We start from the raw sequence: 25,151 nt of genomic DNA, 5'->3' as shown, positions 1-25,151 counted from the left end.
GTTTCAGTGATTTTCATGTTTCCTGGTGTCAAGGCTGGCAGGCAGGCCTGTTGTGATGTGGCCTGCAGGGTCAGCATTGAACCATGGAGAAGATTCCTCAACTACCACACAATTGAAACCTCACAACCCAGGCATGGTCATACCACACCACCACAACCAGAACAGCTGGAGCACTTCCAGATGCATAGCAATAAATAGAAATAAAAGGCTCTTCTTGGTATATGGTTGTAATTTACACTCATATAACACAATCAGTAATAATACACTGTTGTAGTCATGGTAGCATGGACTCCTCTTGTATCCAGCATAACATCACCAAGACCTTCTTGGCAGTCATAAGTGCACAATCCAAATGGCTTCCTATTCATATTGACATGAATGCAATTTCTATCTATTCTGATACTCTGTGTTTCCCCAAGCCAGAAAGCTCACCTCTTCTTCCTCACCTTTACCGCAGTGCTTTCCTTTAGTTCTGCCTTCAATCATGCCCTTAGTAATTCTGAAGCCAGATGGATGGTAAATTTAGGTCAAATTAAGCTTCAAATGAAGATTAAGGTACAACTACAGTGTATTTAGGGGCTTCAAAGATCATAAAAAGAATATGGATTTTTTTTTTAAATTCGTCTTTTTTTGGCTCATAGCCTTGCACTCGATAGCCCCATATGGCCCCAACCTCAGCCCCCCACCACTTTAACCTCAGGCCCCATACCTCCATTTTCAATTGTCGGTCCCCAGCCCCACTTTCAATCTTTGCTCCCCCCAGCCCCTAACCCGGGGAAGTGGCTTTGGTGGAAAGCCACACAAAAGCCCAGTAGTATTTACACACTCTGCTTTCTCACAGAATGGTCACAGGCTGTTGTATGTGCAATTGAGACAACAGGAATGTTCCTCCTGTTATTTTTTTCCCATTCTTCCCATGTTTGAATGACTCTCTGCTTTCCTTTGCAACCGGAAAGAAAGTGATCATGTTTCTGGTTGTAGCAGATGTGTGGGCTAGGATCATCTATAGAAGAATATATAGGTTATTTTAGGTCTGATTATTGTTTCATTATGTCCATTTTACAGGTTTCGCTATTGCCTTTTCTCTGCATCCTCCATGGTGTCTCGTTTCATGTGTGTTTCTCTTGAGCGGGTGTCATTATTTACAATCTGTATTCCAGACATTTTACTGTACCTTGTCATTTATATATGTGCCACTCTGCCATGCAGATCTGGCCTAGACTCTGTGAAAACTAAAGTAATAGTATCTGGGTGGATTAGGGAAATGGATACTTTGATTCCTGGTAGGACTGTGTCTGAAGAAGAAGCTGTCATCCTTTGCTCTTTAACAAGGAAGATGTGTTGACTGTTTAAATATCTTTGTCTTAATATTTGTCCACTTAAAGTCCCTGGATAGACAGAGAGTGATTATGATTACTGGAGGAAGCCTTTGTGATGTGCGTATCATATTGCCTCATGAATCGGAGCGGAAAGACGATACCATCAAAGAGTAGGCTTAGCAATGGCATCTTATGATGGCAGCAGGAAGTTTGTAAATCGCAGTGTCAGATTCGAAAGGGAGCGCAGATAGTGTTCCACTATAAAACTGGAAATGGATTTGAACTCACTGTCGCAGCTGTCCCATCTATATTTTGCTCTCTCTACGTCTCTCTCTCACACATCTATCATCAAGTGCTTTTTTAATGGTGTAAACTTTCCCATCCGTTTTCAATAGCATCAACAACCCCAGGACCCTGAACGTGCTTGGCAGTCAGACTCTGAGCTTTTACTGCCAGCCTCTTTTAACCATCAACCATCAACCCCCCTGCCATTTAAAAGTATAGAGCAAGCTGGGGTCCCTCTTTGTTGGGATAGTTGAGTAGTTATTAAGAAGCTGTCTGAACCACAGTCATGTGCGTCAAGAGTCAGGGAGGGGTGTGCAGGAGAGATCCCATCAGGGCCTAAGAGCCCTTGGAAGGAGCTCAAATAAAACTTACACATACACTTGCAGCCACGCACTCACTATCCCACTCACATGCACACTGTGTGCTGTTTTGAAATTGTGTACTTGAATTCCTGTATGCAGGAGACTTGACACACTTCCCTCTCCCTGTTAAACCAGTGTTTTCAATAGCAGGCCAGTGAGCTCTCCTCTCTTGCATGCAAGGTGACGTATGAGTGGACAGCATCCCTGTACGACTCGCATGACTTGTGTTTTCTGTGAGGCTTTCTCATTGACCCATTGCTGTAGGTGGGCCAGACTCCACCATATTGTTTTCTCCTAACAAACCGCAATATATTGATGACTCTTACCAACAGGAATGCCTACTTAGTGGAACGTTTTGTTCCAAGCATTGAGAAAATGTTAGGAAAAACCATGCACACACAAACAGAGTTGCCACACAGTTGACATCTCCAAGCCTGTGTATCGCAGCAACAACTCACATTTAGCTGCTTAAAGAAAGATGTGAAAAAGTTGAGGGTTTGCAAAACCGAGAGGCCTCCTGGAAGATTTTTGTGGGTACAAGGGGGTAGATGTGAGACTGAAGCCTTGTCCAAGCTGCTTTAGCCTGGATAGCTGTCAGACTGTGATATGATTAACTCCTCCACTGAGGTTGTGTTGCTCCCACAGATGAGATCCCTCGCCTCAATCTCCTACTGGCTGATTACTGCCCCACCAAGATGCTGCATTTTTGACATTGAGAACACAGACATTCTTGACACCTGTACATGCGCTTATACGCATATACTATACACTATGAACACATAATAAGCATAAACACCTGGAAGTATTTGCTCTTTTACTCTTTTACAAGCTCTCTCTCTAATGTCACTGCTCTTTTTTTTACTCCTTCTCGTCATCCATCCATCCTACATCTACCCCTCACCCTGCTGTTTTCTCTCAGAATGGGAACTTGGAGGCCGAGGAGCTAGTTTACAGCCACTATGTGATCTGTAACGATACCCACGAGACACTGCGCTTTGGCCAGGTGGACACAGATGAGAACGTGCTGCTGGCCAGCGTCCACAGCCACCAGTACAGCTGGAGATCCCACAAGTCCCCTCAGGTAGCGAGCACACACACGCACACTCACACACACACACACACACACACACACACACACACGAAGCCCGGAGACAAGGAAATGGCCCTCAGCCCTGTGGTTTTAGTTGGAGTTTTAAGTAGATAGACACACACATGCATACTCATACACACAGTTTAGTTTAGTACACCCTTTGTACAGTGTATGCAGAACGACAAGAAAATGTTACTATATGTACATGGAATACATATGAAGATACACATCCACATATATAGAGTAGAGTTTTTACATAGTAGAGTATTAGTGCACGCTGTACATGCATAGAAATCTAATACACAGATTGCACCTATATGAACTTGCACACAAACATACACTCTCTACAAGTACAAGTATGATTGCGACTCAGGCATATAAATACTGTACACAAACTAACAGAGGTATACACACACACCAGACACACCGTCATCAGCGTGCAGCCACTATCAGTGTGTTTCTGTCAGCGCTCTCAGACAGTGCCCTGACAGCATTGTTAAAGAAGATTGATTATATTTAACCCTTTGTGGTTTTGAGGTTGAGCGGAGGGTGGGCTGGCGATCCGAGGCATATGTGTGTGTATTTGATGCACACATGTTTCAGGACCCCTATGTATTCCACGTTGAGTGTGAGAAAGTCAAGCTTGAGAAAAGACATGGCCATAATTGCTTGCAGTAAGTCAGTAAGTCAAGTTGTATTAATCATCGACCATGGTTAATCTGTGCTCTTACCTCACTCTTGCTTCACACACACACACACACACACTTGGAAAGTGCCAATCTGGCATATCGGCACAGCAAATACCACATCTCATTTTAGCAGTGAGTCAAAATGACCTCTGTATTTTCAGGGATGTTTTGGAAGAAAGATTGTCCGAATGGGCCAAATGTCATCATAGATGAAGAATGTGATTCCAAGATTGTTCTGTCATGTGTTATTCCATCATGTGTTTGTGGTATATGAAATATGTGTTTTTAAGATGAACATGATTTGTGAAACTAGATAAATAAGAAATAGTGCAACTTTGCCAAAAACACTCAGCTAACTTATTGAGCTTGATGATAAAATGCCTGCCAATGTGTCCGCCTAGGCAAATTGTAGCACACACACCTAATTACATTTCGGGGTTAAAAAAATAGCGACACTGATAACAGAAAGGGTAGTATTTCTTTTACGGTAACTTGGTCCTGCAAGTGTGTTTTTGTAGCTCTTACAAATCAGTTTCCAGACGGAGTCTTAAGTGGTTGTGCTGTTTTGCTTATGTCCCATGATGCTTTGGAGTGTCTAAAACAACTCTGATCATCATGAGCCATCATTCCCTAGGCCTCCCCTCTCTCACAAGCAACCTTTCCTCTTTCTCTCTGTGAGCTTGCCCTCCATTTCAATCCCAAGACCTTCCCCTTAACCGCTGACCTGTCGCCTATTTGTCAGTTATATTGCCAATCTCAAGTCCTCAGGCTGCCCATTCATACCATTATTATATATTATTGTATGGTATATTTCTCATGAACCCATCATCTCCTGACAGCCAATCTTCTCCTCACTTTCCACATCTCCAAACCCTCTTCCTTTATTTCCTTCCTTCTCCTTCACCACCTCAACTCCGCTCATCCCTCTCTTCCTCAATTTTCTTGAATAACCACGTTAAACAGCAGCTCATCACTGTGCCTCCAAACAGTGGTGGTTGTTTAAATGATAAACCTCAACTGTGTAATGACATTTGCATAGTCAGCTGTTTGTTCTGGATATGTATTTGTCCAGTTAGTAGACTTGAGCTTTCAGTCATTTTCTTTAGTCTGAGCTCCATTCATAATAATAATCATGTCTTGTTCTCCTCCACTTTTACATATACCCTGATCCCCTCCCTATTCCCCAATGCTGTAACCCCTCCAAGAACACCAGTAAACACTTTTCAGCTTGGGACCCACAGCGCAATTAGCTCATTCGGTACTGGGGCTATGCTAATGCCATGCATAGTATTCTGTGTCTTTTCTTGCCATGCACTCTAGGGACCCACCAGACACAAGCCAAAAGCCCCTTTTCAGGCCACACACCCTAAGCCGTAGCTTAGAAAAAAAGCTGTACAATATTCCCCGATGACAGTTTGATCCAGTTCTCCGTTTATTCCTGATGCCTCACCTCCATCAGCTCGATGAGATCAGTAGACCTGGACAGTATCTGGCCTCCACACTGTTTTAGGGTCTCACTTGGATGTTTGTGCCTTTCTCTTAAGACTCTCCAACAACAGCACACAGCTTCCCAGAGTTGTCCTTGTCCCTTTCTCAGTCCTCCTTGTACAGTCTGTGCTCTGGTGTTTAGGACCTTGCTGGCTGAGCTCATTAGCCCTTGTCTGGCTTGTCGTGCTGCTGGCCTCCGCCTGCCTATCCTGTTCTGTCTTGGACTCTGGCTAGAAGACGACTGTGTCCTTTTAATCTCTGTCACACCCCAGTAAGTGCTGTCCTCTCATTTGGGATCATGGCCTTGGAGTACCCCTGAAGACTTGCTCCGCATCTGGTCTGATCTGTTCTTTGGCCACTCTAGCTTTTCCTCCATTTTTATCCAGCTCTCTTTGTGTTTTCTACCTTTTACCCTACATACATCATCCATGGCCACATTGCTCAGTTGGTAGCCCTGGCTTGACTCTGTCCACTCTCCTGGATGCAGTGTGGCTCCTCCTCCCTTAATTTTACCCTCTTGGCCCTTTCAACCACCAAACCCCACATTAGTACAGCCACTCTATCCAGGGTCCATCTATCTCCACCTCCAACCTTGTCCCTTGTTTTATCCAAAACATACTAAGGTACAGTACGGCCTGTTGTTCATGGCTAGTCTTGATTTGTCTGGGAGGCCTGGGGCCTGTCGACAAGGCAGGCCATCAGCCAGTCCTCATGGCTCTGGTATGATGTGTGTGTCCCAGCTGACCTGTCCCCCATGTACACACACAAACCAGAGCTTCTAATTTGCTGTTGTAAAGTAATCTGTCCCCCTTTCTCTCTCTGACTCCCCTGAGAACTCACTGGACATGAGATCATCTTGAAAAGAGGAAGAAGGGGGAGATGGTAGGAGTGAAGAAAGAGAGATGACGGCAGAATGGACAGGGAAATATGAGAAATTCAAAAGGAGGGTAGCAAAGAGTTGTCGAGGGGGATACTGTACAGGCCTGCTTGAGAGAAACAGGAGGACATGGAAAAGGGAAGCAAGAGCAAAGGATGAGCCATGCTCTTAACACTCAAAGATTGGCTCAGAGAACTCTACAGTGGCAATACGGCCAAAAATGTGTCTGCTCTCTATCTTTCTGTCCCTCCCACCTCCCACATCTCTCTCTGTTCATGATGCACAGGCATCCCATTAAGGACATATAAATGAGCAGATTTGCCAACAGTGCTTTAGTGTCATAATATAAATCCTTACTGCTTCTATCGCTTCCCAGTAGATTTAGTCAGAAAGAGTATGGAGAGAGAGACCTTCCTAAACGAACAGGCCTGCTGTTGTTTCAGCTTGAACTAAAACAGTGAGGCGTATTTAAAATCCTGCAATCTCCTGTGTGTGCCTTTGTGCGTCTGTGTGTGAAAGAAGAGTGTTTAATGTGTGTGATCCTGAGCGGTCTAACCAGAGTACACTTCCCATGTTGTTGACATACCTCAGAATATCTGTCACTTCTCTCAGAAGGAATGCTCAAGCAGAGTGTTTTTGCAGTGAAACGTGAACCTCGACTCAGGTCACACTCCCTCTCACTGCTCCTCTGTTTCTCTCCGTCTCTCTTCCACTCTTTCTGCCCCCCCTGCTTCTGCTGTCAGTCATAACCATAAGATGCATTAAAAGGGTCGATTGAGGCAGTCACGTCCGTAGAGCCCGCTGTCGTCTAACCCTTGATCAAATTCATACCCACACATATACACTGTGATAAAATGTTTCCTAAGGCCTGGACTCTGTCAGGCCTCTCGGTCTAGTTTCTCTCTTTCAAGTTCAGCATGCCTTCACACCCCAGCATTTACCAGCCAAGGTGAAGAAGGCTATAGACACACACGGTGTTCCCCATTTTTATATATTTTCTTATTTTGTTGTATATAAATATGTAAGAGAAGAGATATATATATACAATAGATTGATAAAGAGATAGATTGAAACATCCATTAAAAACTCTGTAATGAACACACTCTCTATAATTATGAATAGTTTATATCTATCTCTCACACACAAACACACACTCACTGTCCCCACCCTACTGTTTTTCAGGACTCTGGCGTGTGGTGTGGTGTGGATGGTTGAAATATCTGGCTGCTCGGTACAGGATGCAGCCTGGCTGTTGGAAATCCCTGTGGTTAGTGTGGTTAGCAGGGAGAGGGGCGTAAAAAGCCCCCTAGATTTGGGAAGGACTTTTTAAGTGCCTACAAGGAATATTCAGAATTTGAATAAATAGTAATTTACTCCAGCAGCAGGCTTGTACAGTAGAGCTCTCCCTTTCTCTTTCTAGATGTGTTGGTGCATGTGTGTGGCTCCCAAGGGTAATGTGTTAGAGATATCAGCCCAGGACTATTAGTCTGTGGTTAGATTGGCCGTGTTTTTGGAAGCAGGCATGACAGGGAGGTATTCTGTGTGTGTGTGTGTGTGTGTTTGTGTATGTGTGTGTGTGTGTGTGAAAGAAGAGTGAGAGAACGTTTTTACATCACTGTACGCTATGTGCCTGTTTGTGTGTGTGTATGTTTATGTGGGTGTGCGAGGAGCTTTGCAAATGTGTGTGTGTCCTGTTGCTTACTTAGCAGAGCCACTTTGCAGTGTCAACCTGATATGGGATCTTGTTTTCAACCTACAGCAGGGTTTGACGTTTACAGCGCATTATTCAAAATAAGTATATTTAATCTTTAAAATGATCATGAAATTGATAAAAATCAGTTCTTCAAGTAGTCAAGTAGGATTCATATTTCACTGTCCTGACCCATTGTTTAAGAAACACTGCCCTCAAGTGAAGTGGTCTAGTTGTGCTGTTCATCTAAGATTGTGGCTTTAACTGCTGTAGATTAGGCTGATCCTTTGGGAGATATTAACTCCACTCAGGTTAACCCACTCACTGACTGATCAGAGAGAGGGAGAGAAAGAAGGCGATGAAAGGGACTGCTGTCCAGTTGGATCCCTGGAGAAAACCTACACTTTCCTGTTGTTTATTCTCAGAGCTGGGTTGGGTCCAGGAGGAAGTCTGAATTTTTTTTTAAATTGACCTGTACTTATAGGAATTTCCAGAGTTGAAAAAATATGAAGACAATGCAGTTTGAAAGTGAAAACTGTATAATTAGGCAAAGGTTAAATACTAGCCACGTACTAAATAATACATTTTCATGATGGTTTATGTCTAAGCTCACATTCATGTTGAGTGAAATTCGCTCCCACTGAGTCATCAACCATAGCTCATCAGTGTTTAACAGTACAGTCATTTATTCTGTACTGTCACGCTCTCTATCTTGTCCAGGCATGTTTCCTGAAACAGCCTTCTAGTAGAATAATAGCAAAAAACAAAATATCACCATAGTGATCGTTGATGCAAAGCCATTGTTAAAAAATTTAAAAAATTGGCAAAAATATTAAAATATTTGAAGATGCATTGTGTACTGGTTATTTTAACATTTAGGTGCTATGGTAACAGGATACAAATTGTGTGTGAGTCAGTGGGTCAGAAGCTAAGTCAGTCCCTAGACAGAGAGGATCATTATGATCATGGCTTCCCAGTTAGGATAATCTCAGACAAACAGAACAGTCACCGTTAGGCGAGGTTACAGTCTCATTCAGCTATGCACGATTCACAGTCACATTCTTGGTCCAGGTTACATTGTAAATGTCTCAACAACTATTGGGAGAATTGCTATGAAATTTGGTAGACACATTTACATCCCACTTAGGGATAATTGTAGTAACCATTATCAAATGAGAAATTTCATTTGTCTAATACTTTCATTTATAACCAAATACCTGCAGAAATAATAACACTCCCATCAGCCATGCCTGTACTTCGTTTTTAGTCCTAATTATCAAATGTTAGCACACTCACACCCAAAACTAAGATAGTTAACATGGTAAAGATTATACCTGCTTAGCATCAGCATGTTAGCATTGTCGTTAGCATGTAGCTCAAAGCACCAATGTGCTTAAGTACAGCCTCACAGAGCTGCTAGCATGGTTGCAGAGTTTTGGTCTTGTTGTCTGTTACATAATAAGACCAATAATATGCTAAACTGAAATGCGTACACAAGCATCATCACACTCATATTCCCAGGATCTTTAGAATAGCTTCCCAGGCCACAGGCCTCACACTTTAAGTAAAATTTATTTGTATAGCACTTTTGGTAGACATTAGTCGTAAAGTGCTTTACAAGGACATAAATGCAACATACAAAAGAAAGAAATCATAGCAGATGAAGTTACCACCCAAATCACGTGTTTAAAAAAGTGCAAAACTAAAAAACACAATACACAATGAGAAAAACACACTACACACTGAAAAAAACACAATACACAATAAAAATACACAATAAAAACATAAAATACTGACTTGTTGCATACAGGTTACCCAAACACCTGTCTAAACAGGTGTGTCTTTAGCTGCTTTTTAAATGAATTCACAGAATCACCAGACCATAAGGGTGCGGGCAGAGCATTCCATAGTTTAGGTGCTATGACCTCAAAAGCTCGATCACCACGGGTCTTAGGGCGGGTATGTGGGACATACAGCAAGTTTAGCATATTTGACCCAAGAGAGCAAGGTAAGGGAGTAAGGGTGAAGTAGATCAGCCACATACGCAGGAGCCTTTAGTTCACAGGTTTCTAGTACCTATGCCTCTATCCGTACAAACAATTGGTCCATCATCACCTGAACCTCTAGTGCACAATGCTAATACTTTCCAGTGCTACATACATATATATGTATATATCAGCTTACTATAGGCATATTAGCCAAAGGGCTTCAGGACTAAGCACCCAACAGGTCCTGAATACCATAACTCCTGTACGCCATTCCTCCTTAATTGTCTCCAACCCACAAGCTTTCAGACTAAAGCTTTTGTTTTTGAGAAATATGCACTTGCCTTTTCATAGTATTTATTCTTAGTGTGTGTCACTGGAGGGATGAAACTATTTCTCCCAGTTGTTGGGAGCTGGCTTGATTAGTGATTAATAGGTTATGTCTCCAGAAGTTTCAACAACATAATGTTGCAAATCAATGACTGCTGAATATTCTGGGGACCTATTCTCATCTTTCTGCAACCCACCATTTGGTCCCCGTCCAACCTTTTAAAAACAATGTACTACATTCCCCAGCTCCCTACCACAGCTTCCACAGCCAAGACTTTCATGAGAAAGAAGATGTGAGGTCAATCAGTATCCACCTTCACCACCCCATTTTAATTTTTATCTCTGCTCATCCCTCCAAACTCAGCCCAGTATTTAGAAGAGTTTGTTTTCTCGCTCTTACTGACATGCTGTGACATTTTATTATGATTCCATGGTGTATATTCGATGAGCTATTGGTCGGTCATGATTCTTTTTGTATGTGTATATATTTGAGTAATTCCACTCCCTGTGCAGTTTGTCCCAGAGGAAGCTCTCCCTCTGACATGTGAAGATTAATTTAATTATCACGTTGATGAGAGCGGAGCTGCTAGAATCTCATATTTGTTTTTCTATGTAAATCTTTTTAAACATGTCAATGTGTTAGCAGTTTAAAAAATATGTTTTCACCCTCCCCACCAAGTTCCTGGCCTTGAAACTACAACAAAGGATCTTAAACCATGGGTTGCAACCCCGATTGGGCAGTGAAACTGTTTCTGGTTGGTCTCCACATGACAAAAGTGTTGGTATGTTTTAATGACCCTCTGCCACATTGTGACAGCAGATTTACTCAATTGAGATCCCAACCTTAACAATTTCACCAACCCATGATGTCAGAATGTGGTCTCTCACTGTGGCCGATGTCTTTTGTTTTTACATAGCTGCTATCTTTTCTTTTGACAACCTTGTGACAACATTATTTTGTGTTTGTGTCTTAGGTTAGGGTTAGTAGTTGAAATTATTACAAAGATTGTTTGCCAGATTTAAGCCCACAGTGTTATGAATATGTAATACAGACACTTGGCTGTTTCTTGTCAGGATAGAACACATAAAATAAATCATGAAAGATACTTGAGTAAGGACTGAACATGTGACGAAATAATAAGTAAGATTCCAATCCGCAACCTTTTGAACACCCCCAAAATGCTGTTTTAACAATTAATGTAGACCTTTAACACATTCAGTAGTGGTATTCCACTCATTTGAGTAGCACTTTAATACACAGAGACAAACAAACAACCAGGCAGGAGAACCACGACAGCCTTCCTAGAGTGTTTAATGCTTTTCAGAAGCTTTAAACACTGTGAAAGTACTAACAAAGTTATGAATATTAGAGTCAAAAGGGCCTCTAAAATGTATTTGTCATGGAAAAGCTTCTCTCAGACAAAAATAATAGACTGTCTAACTATCACTAATCTAACAGGATAAGAGTAGCTACAACAGGCAGGATTACTTGACTTGTGCAACACTCAAATTTGAAATAGAAAACACACAGGATTATATAGTCACCACACAAATCAAATTACCCAGGTTGAGAGTTTGGCTGTGAGTTCAGACCACAGTTGGGTCTTTTCCACTACAGGAACTTAACGACCCGTAACCTACAGCTTCCCTGATCCTTAACTTTTTAAGAACCAGGGATTGGTTCTGCCTTGTGTTTCCACTGTGTTTTACAAACCATTGAAATGGCAACACATGGGACAAATGTTGTCATTTTTGTGAGCTCTTTGGTAGGCGAGAACAGTTGTGTGAAAGACAGCGATAGAATACGTGTGGCTAATATTGATTTTCTGTTATGTTTACATGTAATGACTTTTAAACATCAGTATCAATAAATTAATGGAAGGGTCCCAAATGCAGAGAGGTTGACAGAATGGACTAGAGAGTGAATGAGACAAGCACCAGATCAGCTTACAGCTCACTGACCAGTGCTCCAGTGCTGGGTGCAGCTGCTGGTCCCGCCCTCTCTGTCTGCTCCAGCCTGCTGCTTGATTCTCACCTGAATCAGAAGATGGGGAGGTTCAGGTGCAGAATCAGTGAGCGGTCTTATTGTTGCAGCCCTGGCTTCAGCACCACAGACAGCACCTTAGTGCTGTGTGACCAGTCCCACAGGACCAGCACTGGGCTGCATGGCAATTTTGACCTAATGGCCACTGAAGGAACTACAGGTCATGTGACTCCCTGGGACGCAAAAAGGCTTCTTGCCATTTACTGTACTGTACATCCTCAAATAAAGCATTTCAGAAGAAACAGCTGTAAAACTAAGACGATTTTTTTCTTAACATCATCCACATTAATATCCTGCCATTTTTATATTTTTTAAAAGTTGCCAAGCGCTTTATCAAGATGCTATTTGTGTGACATTCATGTGTGTGGACCATCAGCTAGGCAACACCAGTGAGAGACACTAAAGTACATGTTATTAGTGGCACCCGTAGGAAACAGAAGAAAGTTTTTTTAGTGTATGAGCATAATGTGGTGATATGTTTTCTATATTTTCCTGGGCTTCAGTTTCATCACACAATCTACCATTCTGTGGTTAGGGGTAGCTGTATAGGGTTAACCCCTGCTGCATTTATGCTTTAGCGGGAGAACTTGTGGTTTCATTGAAGTGAACCAATCTTCTCTGTAGTGAAGTGCTACATTGCGCTGTGCATTGCGATGTCAAACCAGTGGAGACATCAATTGCATTCATGTTGTCTGAGTTAGACTGCAGTCAGCCCACAGTCACTAGTAGTTAAGAGGCACTCTAGTTGTGGTCGTGGTACGGGTGATGGAGGTCTACTCTTGCCCAGTCAGCCTGTGATCAAGGACATACCGCTTTTTGTTCACTTACATGTACAGTATGTGTGTTTGTCTGAACAAATATAATATGTATGTCCTTCAGTGGACTGATTTCCAGAGTGTTTTCCTGCCGTTCACCTGGTGTACACTGAGCTCCACTATAATGCCATATGACCTGAAACAGGAATAAGGGATAGAAAGGATGGATGGATTCCTGGATGGATATTTTTATGAACATGCTGTGGGTGAAGCTATGTGTGTGTGTATTTTCTCTGTGTGTGCAGCATGTTACAATAGCTTCCCTCTGTTGTAACTTTACAGAAGCCCAGGGCAAACTTTTGTCTTTTTTTATGTTCTTAGACTGTGACAGGGTCTCTGTCCTTCCAAGGGTCCCCGACCACTGACTCCTTCAACTCCCACCAATGTGGTTTTCAAACCTTTCTCCTCTCAGACAGTACTCCTTTTGTCAAATCCCTTCATTTGGTGCAAACACTTGCCGCGTCTGCGTCTTCTGGAACCCTTGAGGCCCTGGATGTCTGAGATGCCTTGGTAGAAACCAGAGGGAGAACTATGGAACAATGTTAGTCAAGCATAAACCTCTTAACGTCTCCTCTGTCAACCACGGACCCACACAATGCCTTCTCTCTGTACCTTCTTCCAGCTCTAAAACCGCTTCTTAGACTTGCAAATCTGGGCTTTGATGTTGCACTGCCTTGCTTCTTTTGTCAGAGGGAGGGAGCCAAGGAGGAGAGAAGCATTGCAGACAGCTGTTAAAGCCACCATAATTCCCTCATGTTACATGGGTTAGCCCTCACTGCCCTGGCAAGGATGCTGTTGTGTCTCTCTGTTCTCTCTTAAGCTCATTTACGCTCTTTTTTCCCTCTCCCTGCAATTCAACTTTGTCTACCTCTCACTCTCTCTCTCTCTCATAGTCATCCTTTCTAGAGGACAAAGTAATTCATGTCCTTTTGTTCTGATGTCTGGGTATAAACCTGTTTCTCATTTGTTAGGTGGTTAGCGAGCTTCTTGGTCACAAAGTAATTTCACCAGACAAGACAGACCTCTGTTCCATATCCCTTCTTCCACATATATGCCTAGATTACACTTGTCAGGCTATTTTCAAACAGCCAATTTATAAAATTGAATTCAAATCATTTTCAGGTTTCAAAAAGCTGAATTTTCATGTAAGGCTTGCTTTAGGTGGAATTCAGGGGTAACCATCTAAGACCTGCCGCAGCCTCTTCAGGCCTGTTGTTGCAACTAGTGAGCAAAGCTACTGATGTTTATACCTCATACCCATGTCTCCAATTTTCTATTATAGTCTGAGTGAGATGGAATGAAGGAATGGTAGTAATGGGTAGACAGCCAACGACCACTGTAGCTTTGTCAGCCGATCTGTGCAGCATCCAGGAACTCTGATTACATCCCGGCTGCAGACAGACACTTAATTTGTGTTATGTGCACCCAAGCACATTCCTTCTAGAGGACAATAGACGGAGAGTGGTTATAGCGGCAGGAGTGGCTCATTCTGTCTGCAGGAAGACACGGGTTGGAGGGCATTGGTGGTTAGAGTGTGTGTGTGTGTGTGTGTGTGTGTGTGTGTGTGTGTGTGTGTGTGTGTGTGTGTATGTGCGTGCATGTGCGTGCACATACATGTGAGAAAGGGAGAGAGATTTTGTGTCTCTGTCCATCTGTGTTTATTCCTGGGTTTGTCCTGACACCCACATTATCAAAGCAGATGTTTGAGTGTTTGCCATCCGAATGAGGTAATGACTCTCTGTTTACCAGGAAGTTAATAGTCATTGCTTTGGTTATGACTGACTGATATCTTACAGTCTTTTACAGGAATCTTTTGTACTAATGATTTTCTCCTGGGACAGGATTAAGCAATGGACCAGGCACTAGACATGACATCGTACCCATGATGGAATTTGAATGGTTGATTGACTCACTGAATATAATTTACAGTTTAGGCGGGTGGGGATGGTAATTCTCAGAAGTTAACACCATTTCTGAATTTGTCAGTCCCATGTTTGGGTTTTGCATTTAGTTTCCATAGTAACTGGCAAATCTGGGTGATGGGGTTTCAAAAAGTTCATGTGCTACCGATCTTGTGATAAGGCCATACATGATCCCAACAGAATCTTTGTGGATTTTAACATCATCATTCTGACCCTTTGATATGGTTTAGTAGCCAGGTGTTCCTTGTTACGTTTCGGTCAGTCACACTTTCAGCAGAATCTTAGAGTTAAAAACATATGTCAAAGTGTCATTATGTGCTCAACATTCAACAAAATCTGTAGGCTTTGAGTTATTTCAGCAGATTGGATTGTGGCAGGGTCAGTGAACCCAGTGGTAATATGGTAATGTACAAAGCATATCAAAATGACATTCAGCATTCATCATAGCCATGTTTGACCACTACAAGGCGAGTAAGCTCTGTGATGACTGTGGATATTAGACCAAAGAAGAATGGAGTTGTTTCAGGTCAAGCAGGAATGGACAATCTCATTGTCAAATCAATCAGATGATTCATCTCCATGGAATTGAGATGAATCATCTGTAGCTTAGTTATATTAGTGTATTTGGGCAAACATGTCACTGTTAAGCTTCTTGATGATACAAGGCTGGGATGTACTGTCGAACCCAAAAGCATATCAATAACTTGTAGTCAGTTCATATCTAAAGAATTGGAATGAATAATTGTAGTTTAATTATATTGATGATTAGAAAATGTGTTTGACCAAAGCATTTTATTGATATATCAATAACGTTGGTCAAGTAACATCCAAAGAATTTGGAAGAATGCGTGTATTTTGTTAATGTTATGAAATTTGGCCAGAGTTGTTGTTGGAAGTGCTACAGTAAGACATGACCCTGTTCAAACTGTATTATCAGTGTACAGATAACAGACTATATACAGTACAGTACAGTCACAGAACGAAAATGCTTTGTGTGGTTACATCCAATCACTCCAATCACAGTTTAATAATCCCCATGCAGATCACTTTAGTTCCAAAGCTGGAGCCAAGTAATGTGCTGGAAGCAAACTGTCCACCATCAGCCAGCCATAATCACAATCACTCCCTGGGGATTTAAGAGAAAGGAGGAAAAATTCAAGATTTCAATTTCACATTTCTTTCACACTCAATACCCAACAGGGAAATGATCATAATATGACAGATGGGTTCGAGTTGGTTTTGGTCTAATTCTTCAACTTGGCTCCAGTTGCTTAGGGTGAGTATAGGAGTTTTCAAAAAGATTTATTTGGAAATGAGATAAAAACTTAATTAGGATCTGAGGTTACAGGCTGATGGCTGCTTTTGTTCACAATGTTGTTTTTCTCAAGATACTAGAAGATAAATGTAATTACATTTTACACAGTCGATAAAGATATTGTAGAGTTTCTGTTAGCTTTTTTGTAAACTAAACTATATTGTCAAATTAATTATATTTTCCATTTATTTCAGTCCAGTTTTGTTTGTCACCTTGGCTCGCTGACCTTGTCAAGCCATTATGCAGCACAGACAGCCTTGGGCTTCACTGTCATGTAAGGCCTCAGGGGGTATTTCATCATTTTGGTTCTTGACGTTTGTGATCTTCACATTAAAGAGCAGATGTGATTGTGGTTTCTTAACATGCACCACCAGCAAAATTAAAAACTAAGTGAAAAAATACATTTATGTGGTTTTAGAAGTGAGCACAGTGACCAGTTTCGGCCTTTTCATTTTTGTCAGGCAGTTTCATCTCCCCACTGTCATCTTGTCACCTACAGTTTACACAGTATTACTGTTCTCTTCAAAACGATAAATAAAATAGAAACATTTGATTCTAACTCTGGATTAAGTACAAAGAGTGGAGGAGGGACAGTGTGATCTATTGATTTTTGCCTCAGATTCTTTCCACACAGAGATTTCGCTTGGTAAAATTCTCTGTTCAGTTGCATGTTAGTGCCAGGCTTAATCCATGTGCATGAAACCAGCACATGTGGCTGACTGGGTTTTCTCAGTGTCACAACACTTGGATAAGTCACAAAGAGGCGAAACAGCTTCTTATTTTTCATTCTTGTTGTCCTACGTGTCCAGTTCGTCTGTGTCACTGCTGTTTTTTTTTTTCTTCCACTGCTTGAGTCAGAGCAGTGATGAATTAAAACAAGAGCGGCAGTCGCCATTTGAAGTTTGAGGAGAGACATTATTATGACTTCTCCCTTAAAGGTCAAGTTGAGCCACAGGCGTGATAAAGTGCACAGAAAAAGAGGGAGGGACAGAGAGGTTAAAGGAGAACGAAGTGTTGAAATAACAAATCGGTCCTTGCAGATGGTGCTGAGGCACAGCAGAGATCTCCAGTGGGCACACCACCACAAGAGTTTGACCATATTTCTCAAAATCTCAAAGACTGAAACTAATATTAGGAACTTCAAGCAGGTTTTAAGTTGAATGCAAATTAAAAGGTTTCTGTCCCATCCAGGGCAAAATCCCTTTATAAAGAGAGTGGGAGCTGAATGGAAGAAAATCCCACATTACAGTTCTTTTCAAAGTTTTTCTCAGACCACCATGATCTTAACTGGCTTGACTGTAATGTTAGTGCTGGTTTAGGGAATCATCTAGGTGTTCTCCACCCTTAGGCTTAACCTTAACCTCCTCCACCTGGCTGTTTACACCACTTTGCCACTTTCACTGTGAGCAAGTCCACTGAGAAGGAGCTCTGAGAAATGATGTCATTTCCACTCAGCCGACAGGGAGGAGTGACAATTTTGAAGAAAGGGAATTCAGGCTTTGATTAAGAATGTTATTGTAAAGAAATCTGCCTTCAAACAGTCAGGAAAGACTGCAGCGGAGAGAAACATATAAGGTCTTGACCAGGGTCCCCCCATGCTCTTTGACCTCAGGAGTAATTTGTTTTTCTTTAAACAGATTGGCTAAATGTTCGGCACATTGAAGCGACGAGCCAAAGTGTAAATCTTCAAAAACGCTTTTCAGTGTTTCAATCTGGTCGCTACTCCTCTGGGAGAATATTGAACCCCGAGCCCCCTCTTCTCTCGGTCACATACATTCTTTGTCTCTCTCACGTTCTCTCCCCTCCCTTTCTGACTGTTGCAAGTTTAAAGTTGTGTTGGCAGCAGGGCTGACACAGAGAGTTCAGTCAGGTGGAAGGTCACACTCGCTGCCTCAGGAGGGGAGAAGGCTTTAGATCTCCCCACGTATTTATGATTCTGCTCCCGTATTGTGACCATAATCTCATGACAACACTCACATTGTTTGACAAATGAGTTTCCTAGTCATGTAGTGCTCAGCATCCTGTGGTAAGAAGTGGACAGATAGTCTGTGAATGACCTCACTGTAGCACAGATGTGCTTTATGCATCAATGGACATTTAACCAGCCCACTTGCCTTTTGTACAGCTTGCAAGCCACAGCTATATGCACTTCATGATACCTTAAAATAAATATTTTTTTAAACCAAACCAATGTATATTATGGATTTATGGAGAAGAAAGCTAAAACCTCTGTCTGCACAGACTGTTTGCAGATACAGATGTCGTTATCTTAGAAATCATGTTTCTTTATATATTTTCATCCCGACTGCCATGTTGTGGCCCACAAAACAAGGAATTATGTGAAAAATGGTCGGAAAATGGTCACCACTGAATGTCAAAAGATAGGACAGCGTCTGTTTATTGCTGTCCTCCTGAGTCTGTGTTTACACCCAGCCACACACATGGATGTGCTCCACATTGAAGTGATGGATATGAAGCTGAAAAGGTTGAGAGCCAAACTATCTGCCTCTTATTTAGATGTGTGGAGAACAGAGCCTTCCATAACCAACCGCACAAGTACACATACACACACACACACATATGCAGCCATAATGAGCTTCCACATCAGCTGTTTTCCACCAGCCAGTTTATTGTGTGCGACCTTACATTTCTGCTTCCAACAGCAGCAGGCCTGCTTAGCACCAGTAAACAGGAACTTTGTTGTTCTTCTCCCCCCTACCAAAATCTTCTAAACAAAGAATCTTGTTGTTTACTTGCCTTTTGCTCGGGGATAAATAAAGGGCAAGAAGACTAACCTCTGATGTCTGGTGTCTTCTGTCTCTGTTTTTGTGTGTGTGTCCTGCTCTGTCCCATCCTGCAGCTGCTCCACATCTGCATCGAAGGTTGGGGGAACTGGCGCTGGTCGGAAGCCTTCAGCGTGGACAATGTAGGGACTCTGCTGAGGACCATTCAGTACAAAGGACGCACCGCTTCACTCATCATCAAGGTGGTGCAGCTCAACGGTGTCCAGAAACAGGTACAGTTGTGTTTTCTTTCAGGTTGTCATGGTAATAACAAGCCCACAAAAGATAGTTAAAACATAGTAAACACATTATTTACATTCTTCATCCAGCAAATATCCTTTTACAAACATTAGAATTTGTTATATAAAAAAGAATCCAGCATGAACCTGTAACAAATCTTTTTAGCCGTTCAGAATTACTCAAAGATCAGGAACCTATTTGCTACATTGTGCCTGTGGACCACCACTATGTGTCACTTTGGAAGCTTGGCCTTTTTCCCAGCACTCATTTTGGGATGAGCACTTTTGAATGCCCAGTTTTTTTCCATTTATGTTATGATTTAGTAGTTGCTCGGCTAACAACAGACTGTATTCTGTTTTTGTCAGTTTTTGTAATCTGTTTTATAGCACTAAAACAAAAGCTTATGAGCTTGAAGCCATCCAAAAACACAATGTACCCCATCAATCCACAAAGAAGATCACAAGAAATCATGAACCAACATAAACCAAATCATAGTGGTGAATCATGTTTGAATTTTTCCACAAATACAAGGCAGAGTCGCTGTATTCCTGAAAATGCGGAGATGCCATCAGATTATGGCGGTGACACTTTGTTATGTAAACAGTGTCAAGTGTTGCACATGTCTCCCACTCGTCCTCCAGACAAAACAGACTCGGCCTCTCGCATTCCTTCTTCCGTCTGTCCCAGACACCGCTTACATCTTGCTCCCATTGGATCCAATGATAGGGTATGTGCATTGGTCACATCCAATTCACAACACAAAGCCTCAGAGTGGGACAGTGGCTGCCACTACAGAGAAAGTTGGCTCCCGCCTGCAGGGGGGGGAGTTGGGGAGTTGGGGAGGCGGTGGGGGGGGGGGGGTTCGTCCTTGCAGTGTCACCCACAACTGTACTCTTCCTCTCTGGTCTTTTATTATGATGGCCTCCATATTATTAATTATATCAGCACCTCATGTTAACTGCTGTTGAAAATCCCCCTCATATAAACCGCATACACACACATTCATTTTCTAATTACAAACAATCACACTGCCTCTAGCAGGACATATGTGAAGGCGTCAGGGCTGCAGCCAACGATTGTTGTTATGATCAGTTCAATTATTTTTTAATTATAGATTAATCATTTAATCTGTAAACTGTCATAAAATATCGATGCCCATCACAAGTTTTCAAAGTCTAAAGTGACGTCTTCAAATTACTTAAAATACCCAAAATGTATTACATTTACAGTCACATAGAGAAGTCGAGAAAAGTGACACATTCTCACATTTGAGAACTGGAACCTGTGAATGCATTTTTGCTTGATGAAGTACATGAAATATGAATAAGTTATCATAATAGTTGTCAGTTTTGAAATGATCCACTAATCAATTAATTGACTGTTCATTTCGGTGCTTAGAAAAGTACATTTTTATCTTTTCTGTTTCTCTCTAAAACTCCCAGTGGGTTATTTGTTTTTATGGCTCTCTGGTTTTTCTCTCTCATTCTCTCTGAAACAGACTTTGTCTCATTCTGTCATTCTTTTTCTTTTTGCACATATGTGTATCAACACAGAGGGGAGGAGAGGAAGAGGAAGATGGGCGGTCAGGGAAAAAAAGTGTGTTCCGGTGCTGTGTGTGTATATTACAGCTAGCTGCTGACGCGAGTGTGTCTGTGAATGGATATAAAGAAATGATTGATGGAGAGATTTCACTCATTAGGGGCCAACATCTTTCTCTCCAAGATCATTATCAGTCCCACAACCTGCAGAACACACACAGCCATGCAAACACATGCAAAGACATAAACACACACATTCACAGAGGGTGGTGGAAACAGTCAATTCTGAGCACAATTTGATGTGTCAGTCCCAGATGAGAGCTCCCTGGTGGCTGTGGCTTGGCGTGTGTGTGCGTGTGCGTGTGCGTGTGCGTGTGCGTGTGTGCGTGTGTGCGTGTGTGCGTGTGTGCGTGCGTGTGTGTGTGTGTGTGTGTGTGTGTGTGTGTGTGTGTGTGTGTGTGTGAACAACCCTTTGATAAGAACATAGACAGCAGTAGTGCAGCTACGGAGGCATCAGGCCCTGTGAATCAAAGTTGAATTTGAAGTTGTACTGATTCAGAGTGCTTTCAGATACAGCACAATTAATTTTTTAGCAACAATGACCTTTTGTGACAATCACACATTCTTCATGCAGTGATTGGACAAGGGTGAGGGGGTAAAACATGTTGAACTTTTCTCTCAAGCTTCTTTTTTAAATAATTCACATTCTACTATTGTCTTTTTTCATGTGTACAACTGAGTGCAATACCATGCATTCCTTCAGAGAATGACTGAACGATTGTCACGTCTCCTTCCTCTCTATGACGGCTTGTTTTTCATCCCACCTTTAAGTGTAGCCATTAGAAACAGCTAGACTCACCTTTGCCATCAGGTCCAAAAGTCCCTGGCTTTTCAGCGTCCCTTACAGATTTACCAGTTATAACGTTGCCCAAAAAAGAAACCTGATCCAGATCTAGACTTAAGAAAGAGTTGAACTCTGCTCTGCTTTGTGGTTAAAGTTCAGATGTTAACCATCCTTCTGTTATATCATGCGCTATGCTGAACACTGTAAACACAACAATGTCTGCCGCAGTGAGATGAATTATTTTATTTGTGTCAATTTTCCCCCTGTAACCCTCTTCTGTCCAGGTAATAATATGTGGGCGGCAGGTGATGTGCAGCTACCTGACTCAGGACATCGAGCTGCGGGTGGTACAGCACTACGTGGGGCCTGACAGTCAGACAGTTGTCAGAGAACACTGTGACTGCCTGGAGGCGGGGGAGAAGTTGCCTTCCTATGTACTGGAGGACGCAGAGATGACAGAGCTGTGTGTGAGGGCTCGAGGGGATGAAGACTGGTCCCAGGATGTTCAGCTGGAGAGGAGAGACAAGGGCAGCAGCAGCTCTGTTGTACAGGTACAGTAAGACAAATAGACTGAATATCTAAGACACACTACATGACCTTTAGGTCGACTCTAGCCACAGTTTAGTGGAATTGATTTTTTACAACCAAACTGAATCGGTGCTTGTTCAGACTTGTCTGCATGCTCTTTACTTTGATAGGCTACTTTAAATGTCATTTTTGAAAACACGTTTGATATGGATATACAGGCAGATGGGAAAGCACGCACATATAGACCGTAGCAGCTCCGTAGCACATGGAATTGTCCACATGCAAGCTGTTGAATATGCTAGCCAGACAAACACAGATAGAAGCACACATTGCACACATCACCACTTCCATCAAGCTCTCCATCCACATACACACATGTTTGGAGCTGGTGACTGGACCACCAACTGTGACCGGATCCTCTTCTCCTGGGTGGCCACAGTGGCAGAGCTGCTACTCACTGTTCGAAAACAGATTGAGATTGTCCCCTCAGATAGGCTTACAAAGGCCTTCCACTTTCCAACCCATAACCCAACAATGTTGAGAGGCAGAAAATACAGTTTATGCTCTCTCATAACAACACTGACCATAGACAGGAAATACTAGCTGATATGTGGGCACAGACAGAGGCTTTGAAGGCACTTTCACACCACTGGATTTGCGCCAGATGATCTCTCCTTCTCTTCATCCCTGCTCGTCTTGCTCTTGTTCTTTATTTTTCTTGTTCTCTGTCTTTGTTGGTCTCCCTCTCTTTCTGTTTTCCTGCTTTATGAGCCCATGCTGTTAACAGCTAGTCATTTCTACTGCTCCAGCTTCTGTGTGTGGGTCTGAACATCTCTGACTTCACTCCAACCTCCGCTGTTATCTCTTCTCCTCAGATCAGCCATTCATTACACATATGGAGGTTTGGCTCTGAATGAGAGAGCTGCCTGGACTAGTAGCTGAGTCCTTAGATCTCTCTATCTCTGTCTGTCTCCTGCTATTTCACTCTCTTGTTTCCTCCCTTTCTTTTACTCTCTCACCCACACACTGGCTCACTCATCTATCTTGTTGTAGTTAACTCCTCTTCTTTATTTACTTCATCTTCTGGCATCCAGCTTGTCCACCTGTTCCACGCTATAATTCTCTCCCCTGTCAATGTCTGCCTTTTTTCTCATCTGTCTCCTGCTTCTCCATATCAGTAATCCATCTGAAGTAACTCCTCTTCCATATCTCACCTTCCTCCTCCCTTACTCTTATTATGTTTTTGTGCCCTTGTCCTTTTCTTTTGACAAAGCACAGGAGGTCGTCATGACCTTTTTCCAATGATGAGTGTTTTTGGTGGATCAGGGCTATAGAGTATCTGTTTGCCAAAAATTCACTCCCTCATCCCAACAAGACTGTTTTGCAAGAGCCTTCATATTAAAACTGAATGTTCTCCACTTTGCTGTCCCCACCAGTAAATGAAGTCCCCAGTCTGTCATAAACTAGACCACTTGTAATGTGCCTTGGCATCCCAAGGTTCTAATGAGGAGTGAGGAGTAAATGGGACAAACACCAGTGACACATTAAGAGTGCTCAGCCTTCGGTGGGCACATTCTCAGCCTTTAAATCTTGCTAAGATTTAACTGCATTTAATGGTCTATTATCTGGCACTAATAGTTGTCAGTCACCTCAGCCATGATATTGTGTAGCAGGGCTTTGGGGAGATTTAACTTTTAACTACTGGAAGAAGCCAAGAAGCAATGTTTTTTAGAACAAAACATGATAATGTATTACTGATGGAGGCTATAAACATGCCATCAGTGAGTGAGAGGATACAAAGGCGTTTAAGTCATCAGACATCCATATTTTACTTTCTAACCACAAACAAACACAAACAAGTCGCCCTTGACTGTTCTTGATTAATCTTTTTCTTGTTAACCCTTTAAATAATGGTACAGTAAGATATGAGAATCGCTGAAAATACCCCAAACACAGTATGTCTTGTGTTGAAATGATGAGACTACCAATAACAAGCAGCTTGTCTACTTTCAGGTGCCATGTTCCAGTGGGTCTTTGCTCTACGTGTGGTGTACTCTTATCACTATTGAACCTGATTCTCACATACAACAGAGAGTGGTGAGTGTCCTAAATACACACACACTATATAGTGTTTATTTCCGCATTGTGACACAAAATTGGGATTTTAACTTAAAACTTGTTGTAGGTCTGTGCGATTTGATGATATATATATTGTGTGACAATAGAAAAATGTCCATCGTTATGCTCTATCATTTATTTCATTGTGTCACAAATCACACTCTTTATTTTTCGTCATTTGGAGTCTGTCCATCTTTTGCGTGGATTACATTAATGAACCATCCTGATTTGTTTAATTTGTATTTACCTGGTTGATCTGTACAGTGGTTACATTATTTCTAGTTGTAATATCTCAACACTTTGTCTCTCTGCTACTCAGAGTTGCCATACTTTCAATCCCAGTGTAACATATTAAGATTATTAATTCACTGTTTAGTCCAAAATATGAAGGCAAACGTTAAGGAGTCACTGCAGTCAAGTTATTGAACATCTACGATTGTCATCATGATTTCATCATCACCTTCAGCTAACTATTCTTGCCAGTTTGAGCCCATACGTTTAGAGTGTGTGCAGTCTTTCCTTCTAATGGTTGTTCTGTATGGATTACCTGTTTCAGGTGGTTTTCAGTCCATTGTTTGTCATGAGAAGTCACTTGCCAGATCCAGTAATCGTCCACGTAGAGAAGAGGAGCCTCGGACTGAGAGAGGGCCAGCTGATACAAGGACAGGGCCACCAGGAGCCCCTGTTAAACACTGAGGCTGACCTCACCCACCACCTCACTTTCCAGGCCAGGTAATATAATGTACACTATATAATATAATATAATATAATATAATATAATATAATATAATATAATATAATATAATATAATATGAGAAAATAACAAAACCCATGTAGCAAAATCTATATAATGTACATTAGGCCCATCTAGTATATAGTACTGCTCATG

General features: G+C 42.0%; 1 protein-coding gene across 4 annotated transcripts in view; it reads left to right on the top strand.

Moving 5' to 3' along the window:
- The window catches only part of LOC122986693 (vacuolar protein sorting-associated protein 13B-like), a 342,876-nt gene that overhangs the window by 290,556 nt on the left and 27,169 nt on the right, over window positions 1–25,151 (top strand). For all 4 annotated transcript variants that reach the window (XM_044358002.1, XM_044358001.1, XM_044358004.1 and 1 more), the window contains 5 exons: window positions 2,886–3,047; window positions 19,072–19,227; window positions 21,901–22,167; window positions 24,158–24,241; window positions 24,819–24,994. In XM_044358002.1, the coding sequence (XP_044213937.1) occupies window positions 2,886–3,047; window positions 19,072–19,227; window positions 21,901–22,167; window positions 24,158–24,241; window positions 24,819–24,994 (845 nt within the window). The remainder of the gene's footprint in view (window positions 1–2,885; window positions 3,048–19,071; window positions 19,228–21,900; window positions 22,168–24,157; window positions 24,242–24,818; window positions 24,995–25,151) is intronic.

This window comes from Thunnus albacares, chromosome 8 (assembly GCF_914725855.1).
Source record: "Thunnus albacares chromosome 8, fThuAlb1.1, whole genome shotgun sequence".
NCBI classification, from domain to species: Eukaryota; Metazoa; Chordata; class Actinopteri; order Scombriformes; family Scombridae; genus Thunnus; species Thunnus albacares.
Note: the sequence above shows the minus strand (reverse complement) of the source record. Positions and strands in the feature narration are given on the sequence as shown.